The sequence below is a fragment of the Eurytemora carolleeae genome, unplaced genomic scaffold, assembly GCF_000591075.1.
Source record: "Eurytemora carolleeae unplaced genomic scaffold, Eaff_2.0 scaffold31, whole genome shotgun sequence".
NCBI classification, from domain to species: domain Eukaryota; kingdom Metazoa; phylum Arthropoda; class Copepoda; order Calanoida; family Temoridae; genus Eurytemora; species Eurytemora carolleeae.
In genome coordinates, this window is record NW_019396511.1 from 208646 (window position 1) to 222939 (window position 14294).

Below are 14294 nucleotides of genomic sequence, written 5' to 3' on the forward strand. Positions count from 1 at the left end.
CTAAGTTCCCAGCTCTGATCAACATTTTAACTTGGAAAGAATTACGTTTCAGAATTATAAACATACAATCAAAAATAATAATACCATGGATAAAATTTATGAATGGTTTATTTTAACAAATGATAGAAGTTTCTATCTAATTCAGCTTGATGATAGAAGTTTCTATCTAATTCAGCTTGATGATAGAAGTTTCTATCTAATTCAGCTTGGTTTCATGTCTTATCATCATTTCAAAGCAGCTTATTATTTATGGTAGCTTTATTTTTAGTGTTTTACCTGATCCTAACAAAGCAACAAAGCAGCTTATTATTTATGGTAGCTTTATTTTTAATGTTTTACCTGATCCTAACAAAGCAGCTTATTATTTATGGTAGCTTTATTTTTAGTGTTTCACCTGATCCTAATTTCTTGTTTAATTACTATAAACTAAATACTAAACAAGTACTAAATTACCATACTGTGTAATGGTTTATAATATTTGAAAAAATTATTTAATATGAATTACATACAATTTGTGGATAATTTTAGTTCTAAATAAATTCTGAAAATTTTATTATTTCTATTCAAAAATTTCCAAAAAAGATATTTGTTTAAGATCAAAATGTGGAACTTTTTAAGTAAAACAATCTGCTATAACATTGGATCCACACGGAAGGGCACTATTATGTTAATTACAAGTGACAATTATTTAATTATTTATGAAAATCAATTTTATATTTTTAACTGTTCCATCTTGGACTCTGCTTGCGACTGTGCTGAATCCTGACTGCTCTTGGCATTTCTCACCCCGAAGATACTGCTCCCAACTCTAATATTCGTGCTTCCCATCCTTAACAAAAATTAGATGTTTAATTTTTAATTTTTAATATTTAAGATCATGATTACCGGGTTAACGATAAACAGATGTAATTTTTTTTTGCTTTTTTGACTCAAATTCATAAAATTATAAAATTTTCGTAGTTTGTGGAAGATATCGTGTAAAAACCGACAATTCTCTCCCATCCAATGTTTTTATAGCATAAATCCGCAAGGGAAAAACATGGATATCTCATTCGTTCACGATCACATAAAACGGTTGTGGAACCGTTATGAATTTGTCATGCCACTATACAAAGAGGCTCATTTTAAATTACATCTAAAGTCTTTTTAAGTGAAAGACAATTCACTAAATAATTCATGAATCCCTTATCCAACAATTATTAATGGAAATTTGATGTTTTAAAAACTCATTTCTTTAAACTTATAATTCTTAAAGCAAATATAGTAAAAGCATGGTGAGATTTTATCAATAGATGGNGGGGGGGACACACACACAATAGTTTTAGATAAACATTTACTTGATAGCTTCAGCATAATCATTTGACATTCCCATAGACAACTCCAGCTGGTGTTCATCAAGGTTCAATTCTTCCGCCACCAATTTCCGTACCTCGATCAACTTCAGGAAATCAGGGTTTTCTCCCTTAAAATATTTTAGATTAAAAAGGAATGCAAGCATAATTTCAAGTAAACCTCCGATCTCCACACAAAGATGTCAGATTTAAAAGTTTTGGCTATATAGTTGGATCTAAATTTGCATCAAAATCAAGTGATAGATCCGGATACAAGTAAAAGTTTTTTTTTAATAGAAAATTTTGGAATATTTCTTTACCTTATCATTTGCTTGGATACTGTTCCCGAGGTTTCCAATAGTCATGAGACCGATAAGCTTTAGTTTCGGACAGTTTTCTACTATAAACTTGGCACACTGCACGCCTCCAGCAACATCTGAACAATTACATGTTTAAAGGGACAGTTTTCTACTATAATGATAGAAGTTTCTATCTAATTCAGCTTGATGATAGAAGTNTGGTCATTTTCAAATGTCTTAGTTGGCATTTTTAAAAAGAGAAAATGTTTCGCTTAAACGAAACATTTTCGATTTGACCACAGAGAAACTTACCTAGACCATTTTTATTCTCTTCCCCGGATGTGTTTATCTGAACCATCACAGACACAGGCCTTTCCCCTCCCTGAAATACACAAACTGTCTCAAACATGCTCCTTTACTCTTTTCATGGTTATATTTTAAATTTTAAAAAACTTTATCAAATTTCTATAGCACAAAAATTGAAGCAATAATGACAGCTTAAGTTTGTCATAATATCATTAAATTTTGTGCTACAAATCCATGGTTTGTGGTCATTGATCGGAATTGTTTATAGGTTGATTTTGAAAACACCCAAAAATATAAAAATCAAACCAACGAAAGCTGTATTATGCTTAATGGTTCCACTTTTGATAGAATGATTAATGGCAAAGGCTTATCAAAAAAAAAAAAACCTCACATATTCCCATCCCTTAAAAAAACAATAAAATGTCAATCACGTGGAATGGCTAAAATATAACAATAGCCAGAACTAACATACACTCCGCAGAATGGAAAGACTATTGAATACCCATTCCACGCCAACTTCATGCCCTATTCCACACTATTTCATCAAGACCAATTCAAAGCTAGTTCAAGGTGCATTCATAATTTCAAAGCCTATTTCTCGCTTCACATAAATATACCTGTGCATTGAGCTTGCTGGCCAGTTTCTCTGAGGTAATAGTTTCTATTACTGCTAAATTGGGACAACTCATTAACGTCTTAGCCTATACATAATACAACTTAGCCTATACATAATACAGCTTAGCCTATACATATTCAGCTTGATGATAGAAGTTTCTATCTAATTCAGCTTGATGATAGAAGTTTCTATCTAATTCAGCTTGATGATAGAAGTTTCTATCTAATTCAGCTTGATGATAGAAGTTTCTATCTAATTCAGCTTGATGATAGAAGTTTCTATCTAATTCAGCTTGANCTATACATAATACAGCTTAGCCTATACATAATACAACTGAGATAATACATAATAAAAATTAGCCTATTCATAATAAAAATTAGCCTATGCATAATAAAACTTAGCCTATACATAATACGAATTAACTAATACATAATAAACTTTGCCTATTTGAACTAATTTGAAATGAAATGAAATCTGAAAAAGAGGCCCCGTTATGCATAATAAAAATTAGCCTATACAAAATACAACTTAGCTGATACATAATAAAACTTAGCCTATACATAATAAAACTTGGCCTATAAATAATAAAAATTTGTCTGTAAATAGTAAAACTTAGCCATACGTATACAATAAAATGTATCCCCTACATCATGAAACTTAGCCTAGTATACATAAGAAAACTTAAATAATCTTATCATAAACCTGGCTTAAATGTTACCTTATTTGTCTGACAGTTCCCAATAAAATGCCATTTTATATCCGGACATTTCTCTAGTAGCTCAGGGTTAGAGGACTTCTCAGATATCTCCTTAAAAAGAAAAAAAAAGAAAAATTAATAAAATTCGTAAAAATACAGAAAAATCTAAATTTTGAAGGGGTTTAGGTCGGTTGAGTTAAGTTAACTGTTTTGATTTATCAACAGTCATGTTCCTAAGTATACGAAACCTTGTGATTTTTTTACTGTTTATTTTTCGGTTATCGTTTATTTTTTGCCTAGAACCAATAAAAAGTTAAATAATGATAATAATGTTGCTATGTGGCCGGAACTTTTAATTTGAAGAGATTAAGAACTTAATCCGTAAAATATGGCCAACTCATATGCTTCCGTACTTTTAGAGACGGAGACACTTTTCTCATATTTTCTCACTTACAATGTGAACCAGAAAACTATGGAATAAAAAGACACCAATAAAGCAAAAATTAGGTGCATTTGATGATGTTAAAAAGCAAAAAGTATTACTTTTATATATCTAGTAGATTAAAAAAATCACTTATTAAATTAAATCTGTCTGTTTACACTGAATTTGCTGTTCATTGGACCATTTAAAGTAAAAAAGTAGTTTTAGTATTCCAGAGTTCTCTGTTTCTAAATTTAATCCGTCAGATACAAAACATTCGGATTAGTGCTCTCTAAAAAATTAACCATTCAAAATGTCTGACTTCTTATGAAAATATTCTAGAATAACCTGAATATAATTCTCCCCGAAACATCTCTGGCCTGCTGTATAGGCTTCTAGGATTAATTCAACGGGTTTAGTTTTAGACACAGCCACTAATCTGGGTACATTGACAGCTCGCTTTTCTAGGATACATAAAGGGTGTCACAAAAAAATACACTTTTGGGTAAGACGGCTCTTAGCATGGTTCAATTGGACATTTCCGATCATAACTTCCTCAAATTTGTGCTTTAGACGTCTTCTTGTTTACCATCGTAAATGTTGCTTATTTTTCAAAACTCTGAAAAAATATAAAAATCAAACTATGAGAGTCGTAGTATCTAAAATAGCGTTTTTGGGACACCCTTAAACTAATTATCTGAATGAATTATGAAGATCTGTAAAAAAAACTGAATAATTGGATTTGGACATTAAAAGGCAAGTTTTTTTTTCCATCTTTCTTGTTCTTATTACTTGCCCTAGGAAACTCAAATTTGTTATCTAAACATTAACTCTGGCGATAATCTATATTCGATTTTTCATAATGTAAAACAGTACCTGCACTTGCTGATTTATATATTTCATCTCTCTATACATAAATGCTGTTAAATGATTTTAATTAAAGGGGAGGGATAGTTAAAAACTGTGAAATTATCAATTATCAATATTTTCACACAAAAACTTGGAACAAACGGTCATTTTATAAATTTTGAATTTAATCTTCTTATGAAATAAGTAAACGAATCTTAAAATGGAGGAGTTTTTTTTAGTAGTAGAGGGGTTTATACTTTATAGAATTGTGAACATCAGGAAATGATTATCAAAAAATTAAGAGTTCTCTAACATGTTTCTTCCCCTCGCTGACTCATGATGCTTCGAACCAAAATTAAAATTTCCCCATCAAACCATTTATTTCCCCGTTTCAGAGATAACGAAAATTTGAAACAGGAGTTGGGGGGGAGCACTGATTTTATAATATTTAAAAACATATCATTTTTAACTCTTTCCTTTGTCAGAACTTCCAGAAGATTATCAGTTACTGTCCCCATTCTTCTTATGATTTTTAATCGGCCGAGCATTTATAATCAACTTTTATCATAAAAAAAATAAATTAAAATTGGCAATATTTTCAGCAATCGTTCAAGTTTTCAAGTATCATGTGTTTATAAAAGGTTGTGTATATAGCTGAAAGCAAATCTGAAAATGGACAAAGGCAGTTTTCAGAAACTTTTGACATAATTTCAAGTGACCCTCCTCTTCACACTGTCGGAGTCACAACGCTCAGTAACCTTTTCCCTTATCTGAGTAACAAAGATGGACATATCATTGTTTTACTAACTGAAGTGTTAGTTTCTGACAATTTAATTCATCGTATTTGGATAACATAGTTCCGCAAATCACTCCTGCAGAGATACCACAGTTGAAAATAAAATATCAGATAAAAAACAAGGGTATCTCATTTCGGTACTTCTTAAATATTGACGACAAGGACGAGAATATTTCTAAATCGATCAGAGTTAGTGATGAACCAAGGGAAGCTATTCTCAACTTTATGTCGAATCAGGTATATTCAAGGTTAACAATATATATTTATATGTTTTGCTCGATTTTAGTTATAACTCTCAAAAACCTAGAGAAAATTAAAATATTAAGTCGTAATTGATTTTTTTATATTTATCAAGTTGAACAGTAAATTCCGCGAAAATGTTGGTTATTGAAGATCTAAATTTGTTTTTTAGTTGTAAACAATAAACAAATTTAGTTGATTAGATTCGCGTGTTAATATAAGTTAAAAATTTGATTAATTTTTTTTTTGGTAACTTTGAACTTCACGTTTTTAGTTACTGTCTAGGACTCTTGGATAGATTATCGAGACTTTCTTTTTTATTTTTAATTCATTTTTAAAAAGTATAATTTAAGCCCTTTATCTGACAATTAATTGAATGATATTGAAGTATCTAGGTTTAAAACTGATTTTTTGTTCCTTGTTTGAATGATGGATATCTCATTCATTCTTGACCAGAAAAAAAGCTTGTATAGCGTACCGTTGTAAATCTGACACGGAGGGGCACTTACAATTATGTCTACAGAGAGATCTAATGCCAAATGTCCTCTATTGTTCAGGTGTTTCAAGAATTGGTTCCCTTCGATGCACTCCTTTGCTGCGGAAACGGAACTGTTCCAACTCATAGGTTAGAGTATTGTATATCATTTAAACGCCTGATCTTGATACCCAATGTGAGCACTTAAAAACATATTTCTTCATTTTTCTTGCTATTCTTTGCTGCTAACATCTCCAAGTCTCTTTTTAAAATTACTTCTGGGATAAATGTTATTAGAGAACTATTCAAGTTAATTTTTAACAATTTCTTTTATTAGATTATTGTTGGCTGCTGTAAGTCCACTGTTGGCTCGTTTGATGCAGACGGACAATGATGATGTTGATTTGATTTATATATACGTAGAAGATACAACCATTGACCTTCTTATTCAGATAGTCAACATTATTTACCAAGGTCAGACCGATTTACAATGGTAATCTTAAAATCTAGAATGAATTAATTAATAGATATCCACGTTTTAAGGTTCAAAAATAGATTCATTAAGTTTTCTTAAACTTTTATGGGGCGTATCGTTGAGCTTGAAATCTTGATCCTTTTATCCAATGTAATCCTTCAATTGTAGTTATCCCATCAGAGATATCGAATAGGTCGAATAGGAATAAATTTATCCTTAGGTGTACACAAGATTAAAATATATGCTAAAGTTCTAACTTCTGAGGCCGAATTCAAAGAATGTAAACCGCGTCTAAACGCAGTTTAAACATGGTTGGTTCAGCTTGAAGTTTTGAAGATTTAAACCGGCACTCAAATGGAACCGTTTATTAGCGGTTCACGACGCGGTTCAAATTCTTTAAATTTCGCTTCTGGTAGTATAATTTGAGATTTTGTCAAAATAAACAAAATCTGTCAATTTGTTCAGGGTTCAGGAAAACAAGAATTGGATCTGAGAGTCTCGCAAAAGTTTCCCTTTGAATTAATCCTATTCTTACAAGGTCAATATATTTTTTTTGAAGGTGGTACACCGTCTGCAGAGTGCACTAGTGTGTTGACCCAGCTTCAAATATCTCCAAACTGTATTCCGCACTCACTCAAGCTCGACAATCCTCCGGTCAACACGCTCAGTCCCAGCTCCCCACCACCTGGTCATTCGTCGACAGTGAAGGAAGAGCCGGACGATATTATGCTTGGTTTAGACGATTCATTTGAGGAGACTAGTTATTCTGGAATTAATATAACCCCAGGTAAACTGAAACGATACAGGATTTTACTTTCTTTAAGGAGACAAATTGTACTCTAATCTTAAATGGTGCCCAAACCCCGATAGATCTCTTACTGGCATGTATAGTTAAGATAAACGAGGATGAGAAAATGTTGATGATTCGGTTACAGCGTTACTTCATCCCCCTGGAGGAAGAGGAGGAGGAGGGGCTCAAGTTCTACACCTGTACTCTGTGTGACGAGGTGGTTGAAGCGGAGGAGGAGATGATGGTTGAACATTTCTCCTCCCACCCTAGAGAACTAGAGAAACTGACCAGTGGAAAGGAAGGGGGTAGTGAAGGAAAACGGAAGAAACAAAGGAGTAAGGTAATCAATAATCATATTTAGGGACCAGGGAATGAATTTATTAAAATTATGTCCCAGGTGGCAGATTTAATAAATTGAGAAAAATAGTTGAACCAGATAGGCTAAGTCAAGATAATATGGCAAGGAGAGTTAATTGCGGTTGCGTATTCTCTTCGTTCATATTGAAACCAGTTCTTTCTGAGCAGTATTTGTAAACAAGATTAGAAGCAATAGTGTTACTCTAGTATACGAGGTACATAAAAGCATTTAATTTTGACAATTTTGATAATTCGCGTAATAGTTTCTTATGAACAGAATATTTTCTTGGTTTTTATATGAAAGATGGATCCCATACCTGGCTGGAACATCCGTCTTGTGTTTACTTTACCACCCAGAGACAGGACACTGCAGTACTAAAAATGCGTACACCTCCGAAATAACTATATTTACATTATAATTCTCTGGGCTAAGTTAAATCACTTATCTTCAGCTTGACCCCGCGTACAATATGTTTAAGTCAGTCTACAAGGTTCAACTATGTACCTCTATTCATAAAATCTTGTCTCAAAGCCGACACTATTTTTTAAAGAGATTTTGTCTGATTTAATGAAAAGCGAGAAAGTACGATTATTGGACGGACTGATGAATATTGTATGACTGAGAATGCATTTGAGAAGCAGTTTAACTTTTCATACCTGAAAAAACTATTTCTCACTAATTATTAAATCTGACCTCAGGAGAAATAACGTTGGGTTTGTTTAGTTTGAAATGATTGATTCGGGTGGAGAAAATATTATTAATCGTGCAAAAATTTTATATTAATGCCGCCTGTCCCAGGAAATGGGTTTTTATTTGGAGCCTTTTTATGCATTTTTAAGTTTTTTTTCTGGACCCCCTGTATCTAATTAATTGGTGTAGGTTTGGAACTATTTTACCCGTGTGGATGAAAACCTATCCTCCTGTACAGATTGTGGAGTGCAGGTTAAAGTTAACCTCGGCTCAACCACACAGATGATTTATCATCTCAAGTAAGTAAAATTATCTAATTATTTGCAGCTAGCGCCACAAATCTATCCAGCGGCCAATTTTGACACTTCTCTAAAATATCGTACTTTTATGCTGAAATCTGTTAAATCAACACGAAAAAAAATCAATTTTTGATTGGATTCTTTTTTTTTGTATAGAGACCGAAAGAGCACTAAGAAATCTTTTGTAAAAAAAGGTTAAATGTAATTTTATATATCATTTAGTTTATTAGAAAGCAAAAAAGATGTTCATTTTTCTATTTTTTAACATGAGACCAAATTAAAAGATGTGTTGAAAGAAGAATGTTATCATAGTATTGATCACAATTTATAGAACTAAACGTAATTTTATGTATGATCAAGGGTGAAAGATGTTTTTGTATGGATAATAATTTTCAGGAGTAAACATGATGAACTGTTTGAAGAGTTTGAGTCTACCAGGGACAATGATATCCTGCAACCAGATGTCCTTCAACAGGTTATAATTATATCGTCTTTTACTTAAAAAAAACTTCATTTATTTTCCACCAAAAAAATTTCTTAGGATACTAGTTTTTGCATAATTTACTTTAAGTCTATTCTTATGAAGAAGACAGTTTAGAAATGTTGGAACTTTTTTTTGGAAAATTATTTTTTGGTCCCTTTTAAAAGTCTTTGCAAATTTTTAAAAAAAGAACGCTACTGGTGGTTGTTGCCCCTTAAGAGGTATTTTAGATGTGAGTGATCATTCTTTAAATATAATTGAGCGTCCAAGTCACAATGGAAATTTTTAATCTTTACTTACGGATTTTTGCTACTGAAACATAATAGGAAATTGTTGAAATTTTACAAGGTTTAAAAAAATACGATATTTTCCTCATTGTTTAAGGGAACCATTCTGAATCGGACATGCCACTTGAAGTTAATTCTTATTCTCAACTGTTCAGGCCGAAGAAAGTGTTGATGAAGAGGATGAAGAAGAAGTCCCGAGAAAAAGGAACGAAAGCTTTCATATTATTAAACTTAAAACACATTTTTGTCACGAACTCATATAATCTGTTGGAAGATCTTTATTTATTAATGAGATTTGTCTCCCAAATTATTGATTTGCTGCCAATCAATTCCGTTAACTTACTTAAACTTACTAACCCCTGTTAAAAATCTTAGATTCATATCTTCGTAATATTAAACTAGAGGTCGGGTGCATAGAGAAACGGACTAATTCTAAAGTTGCCGCTTGGGAAATTGCACAGTTGGGAAGTTGCCACTTAAGTAAATACCCTTGGGAAAAAGCCTTTGGGAAAGAACCTAATAAATAGATTATGAATTTAAAAGTACAGACCTGTTAAAAGTTAATTCAACCACAAAGGGTCAGACGACATAGGGTAAAACGACCTAGGTTCAAACAGTGCATCAAACGGGCAAAACTGCATTTAGACTATTTTTGGTTAATGTTCATTAGAACAAGCAGTGCGGCGGCGGCACCCTAGCCTGTCCTAGCCGCAGTGCTCGGTCCAGAAATTGTCTTAACCTAACTTAACCCTGAAATAATACAATAATTTTGACCCTTTGTCGCGTTTTTGACCGTTTGTTGTTTGACCCTATGTCGTTTGACCTTATGACGTTGGACCCTGGGTCGTTTGACCCTATGTTGGTAAACCTGAGAATTTAGATCCTAAAATATGAATTCTGAGTTAGAAAGTCTAAACGACGAAGCAAGATCTGGTTCTACTTTAACCACGTGAGGGAGGGAATCTAAGAATGTGGAGTTAGAATAATTACTAGGAAGTAGGTTCTACTTTCCAAGGAAATTTATTTTCTTGAAAAATCACCCTCCCCTCTTGCTCAGAAATCTTTTTTTCTCTCGAGTTGTTGAGGATGTTCGGGCGGAGCAAAAATATTTTTCTTGCAGCTTTATTCGCTGAGTTGGGTATAATTAATTGATTTTTGGGAATAATCCGTGATTTTTGGGGTCAAAAGTTTTAATGTTTAACTTTTATCGAAAATCATTTTACCCCTGTGGAAAGAACCGCGGATTTTAAGAATTTATTTAGAATTTTTTTGTTAAGAAATTTGAATCCTGTAGTATTCTATTTTCAGTGAAAATTCCTTTTCAAATATTTCTTAACTCATTTGAAGCAGACATTTTCCTCTTAAACTTCGGTATTTGTTTTCTGTTCATCAAAATATATTTCTAACCTTCAGGAAGCAAATTTATCTAGTTGTATAGAAATAATTTACGTACGTCAACACTAAAAAAAATCCAGTAAATTTTAAAGAAGTAACCTGGATCGATTCATTTTTTTAGTGCAGATCCGGATCCGGATCCGCATCAAAATTAAATGGATCCTAAGCACTGATCAAGAATAACGTAGATATCTTTATCTTTCTGGCTGAAAATTATGGAGGTCATTAGAGGTCATTAAAATTCAATTTGATTTTATTTTAGGAATTTTGATCACTAATTAGACGTGCACCCAAAAAATTGGAAGATTTGAACCAAAAATGTGCCAACTTCACCATCCCCTTTAATTTTGTTGGAGGCAAATTTTTAAAAATTCGATCATCCGTAGACCTTCCTTGGGATCACGAGAGGTCCAACAAAAAATTTGGGCTCGATCGGTTAAGTATTTTTGACGTTTATTGGATACTAACAAACAGACAAGCCAAATTTATATATAGATAGCTTATATTCTGTCCGGGCGATCAAGGAATTTAAGTGTTTTAGCAGAGAGGAATTTACTAAGTTCTTCGCGGAATAAATCTAGAGAATATACTAATATATATTGTGTCGTTAAGGCGATCAAGGAATCTAAGTGAACTAGTAGAGAGGAATTTTTTAAGTTCTCTTCGGAATAAATCTAGAGAATATATGAACTAGTACCATTAAATGTTCTTAAGGCGATCAAGGAATCTAAGTGTTCTAGCAGAGAGGAATTTACTGAGTTCTCCTCAGGAACTAATCTAGAGAATATACTCAGCACCTCCAGTAGTTTGGTCAAGGGACCAAGGAAGAAAAAGTTGGTGAGTCAATCTGACATTTTTTAATGATAAAAAAAACACAAATTTTCAAGTCATAATTTTTTCCTAAGTACCTTCAAAATCGTTATATTTGAGGGGGAAGCTTAAATTGTAGATATTTATTTTCTTAAATACCTTTATTTTGTAGAACTCGACAAAGAAACGGCGGAGCAAGGTTTGGACCTATTTTGAGATTTTAGTGGATGGTGGCGGAGCTCAGTGTAAACAGTGTAGAGAAGTTGTATCTATGGATCAGGGTTCAACTTCGCTATTGATTTATCATCTCAAGAAATCCCATCCAGACCAGTTCAAGTAAGCAATCATTAATCAAAGTAGTCAGAAGCGGAAACGTTTTTTTTTTGTATCTAATACACTTGAATTCATTCCGGAAACGGTTCGTTTCTCTTTGACGTTTTAACCTGATACGATCAAAGTCTCATTTTTGACAGCTCGACAACTTTTCTGAATGAGGCGTTAAAGACTTCAATTTAAAAGTGGAAATCGAGTTCAGCCGTTGAAGATATCAAAAGGTTCGCTCTGACTAATTAAACCATCCAGAGCCAGCATTAAATGAGTTGCATGCCAAATTGGTGGGAGAAATTACAGCTGTAAAGCCTGTAGAAATGAATATCAAAACTTCAGCAGAGTGGTATGTTATGGTTTTACTCATCAATCGCAAGGGAAAGCTTGTAACACAATACCCTGCCATTATTATATTGTTTCACTCACCATATAAATTAAGTAGAATTTTTTAATCAATTTTGATTGTTAGAGATTTTGAGGAGTTGGCTGAGAAGAAGGTTGAAATGGTGATGTGTGAATTCTGCTCAGAAACATACGATAGAAGGAAAACGTTGCAACACAACTATACCAATCATTTCGAGATATGGGAGGACGCAGCTAAGGTAGGTTTTTTTCCGTAGTGCCAAGGATTGAAAGTTATGCAGGGACCGGAATGTAATGAACACGAGAGGTTACTGAACTACCTATCGCCGATTCAAATCCTCAAGTATCTTTAACCTCGAATTGGTGATTACAAACTTGAACCGCTGTTGGTAGTTAGACGACCTTTCTTAAATTTATAAAAAAAAAATTCTATCCCTGAACCGCCAATCTGGATATACTAGGGAAAGTTTTTGCTCTAGAATCTCAAGTTTTGACCTATTGGAAACCCCATAAAATATTTTTTTTGTAAATTTTCTTTGAATTATTAAATTAGTAAATATTACAAAAAATACTACATGCCAATCTGCAAATGGTAGGTCACTTGAAATTACGGAAACATTCCCTTCAAGGTTCGGTTTGCGACTGTTCGAAGTAAACTGCTAGAGAAGCAGTCCCGGGCCCCGCCTAGTTTCTACCTATCCAGCTTCTTCACAGTAGAACCTGATACCAGCACTGTGTGCAAACTATGTCAGGTATAATCTTCTTTTCTATACTTCTTCTGCTTAATTGGCGGAATAAATATTTTTTTGGTGTGAACAGTAACTTGACCTCCCCTGGACCACATAAATATAAATTTTGGGGAAGATTAATGATAAATTGGAAATCAACTGTAAAGTTTCCTCACCCTTTTTAATTCTTAAGAAGTTTTAATCAAAACATTAATAAATTTCCCACTCAAAATAATTTATTTTCCTCTTTTTAGCAAAGATTTCCTCGATGAATATAATATCGAGAAAAAAATCGATTTTTAAGAAAATATAGCATATACATAATACATACACCCCTGAAACAATAGGTTATCGGGCAGAACCGGGATCCTTCACACATGGAGGAGCACATGAATAACACCCACCCTAACCTGGTCCTAGATCCTAGTATCCGGATGCCCCTCAGCAGGTGGCTTCTTCTCTCCTGGGTGGAAAACAAAGCCACCTGTCATGCTTGTAAAACTCAGGTACGGATATTTCTTCTATTAATGTCAAATTTAATTTAATTCGTTTAATAAAGAAGTTTTTTATTTTGTAGCTCTATAGGGCAAAACTTTTTAAATCTGTGACTTTATTACCCCTTCGACGTTTCAATCTTGTTATGTTAGAAAGGTAATTACTTATAGCATGGCTTGGGACATTTTCTCCGATTAAAGGAAGTTAGCCTCCAATTATTTCACATATTTTGAGTGGTTTGAGTGGTTAAAATATATTTGTAGTCTTGCTAAGAACTAAAAGATATGAATTTGATATGATGAAATGTTAGTGTTTTTTAACGATCGATATAGGGCGCACGGTTTAAAAAAAAATAATTTTTTAATTCTAACTTATTGGTTAAATTTTAATGTCCCAAAATATGCTCCTCACAAAATTCTTTTATTTTTAAAGTTTAGAATTTGGTTTAATTCTAGATAATGTCCGAGGAAGAGTACCTGAATCACGTCCAAGAGAATCACAAGGCTGAGCTGCTTGATATGCAGGACTGGGATGAGAACATTGATAATCCTGATCCTCCGCTCAACTTCAAGACTGCTGTACTCTTGGAGAAGTACGACAGGACTGGAGGATATTGGGAGACTACAGCTCAACCTCAACCATCCTCAACAGAGTTCGGGGTAGGTTTCTTTTTAAGTGGACATATTTTTCAAGGATGTTTTCTTTTATTTTTGAACATCTCGCCCATCCTTCCTGATTGTTGTCTCTAAATATAAATTTCTTCTCT

The 14294-nt window shown here is 33.0% G+C and overlaps 3 protein-coding genes across 3 annotated transcripts; 2 read left to right on the forward strand and 1 right to left on the reverse strand.

Annotated features, from left to right (window-relative positions):
• Window positions 1-609: 609 nt before the first annotated feature.
• Window positions 610-5444, reverse strand: LOC111704619 (pyridoxal phosphate homeostasis protein). Its single transcript, XM_023476909.1, has 9 exons — window positions 4996-5444; window positions 4547-4577; window positions 4019-4134; window positions 3271-3360; window positions 2554-2637; window positions 1943-2012; window positions 1652-1767; window positions 1338-1462; window positions 610-829 (listed from the first exon to the last, which is right to left on the reverse strand). The coding sequence occupies exons 1-9, from the start codon at window positions 5065-5067 to the stop codon at window positions 712-714; spliced, it is 822 nt and encodes a 273-aa protein (XP_023332677.1). The 5' UTR covers window positions 5068-5444; the 3' UTR covers window positions 610-711.
• Window positions 5445-5463: 19 nt separating this feature from the next.
• On the forward strand, window positions 5464-10383 carry LOC111704618 (uncharacterized). The gene is made up of 9 exons (XM_023476907.1): window positions 5464-5552; window positions 6113-6180; window positions 6368-6504; window positions 7065-7292; window positions 7397-7635; window positions 8533-8642; window positions 9039-9117; window positions 9566-9615; window positions 10317-10383. The coding sequence occupies exons 1-9, from the start codon at window positions 5541-5543 to the stop codon at window positions 10375-10377; spliced, it is 984 nt and encodes a 327-aa protein (XP_023332675.1). The 5' UTR covers window positions 5464-5540; the 3' UTR covers window positions 10378-10383.
• Window positions 10384-11020: 637 nt separating this feature from the next.
• Window positions 11021-14277, forward strand: LOC111704625 (uncharacterized). Its single transcript, XM_023476914.1, has 7 exons — window positions 11021-11026; window positions 11484-11642; window positions 11788-11951; window positions 12412-12544; window positions 12935-13057; window positions 13381-13539; window positions 13984-14277. The coding sequence occupies exons 1-7, from the start codon at window positions 11021-11023 to the stop codon at window positions 14275-14277; spliced, it is 1038 nt and encodes a 345-aa protein (XP_023332682.1).
• Window positions 14278-14294: the final 17 nt, after the last annotated feature.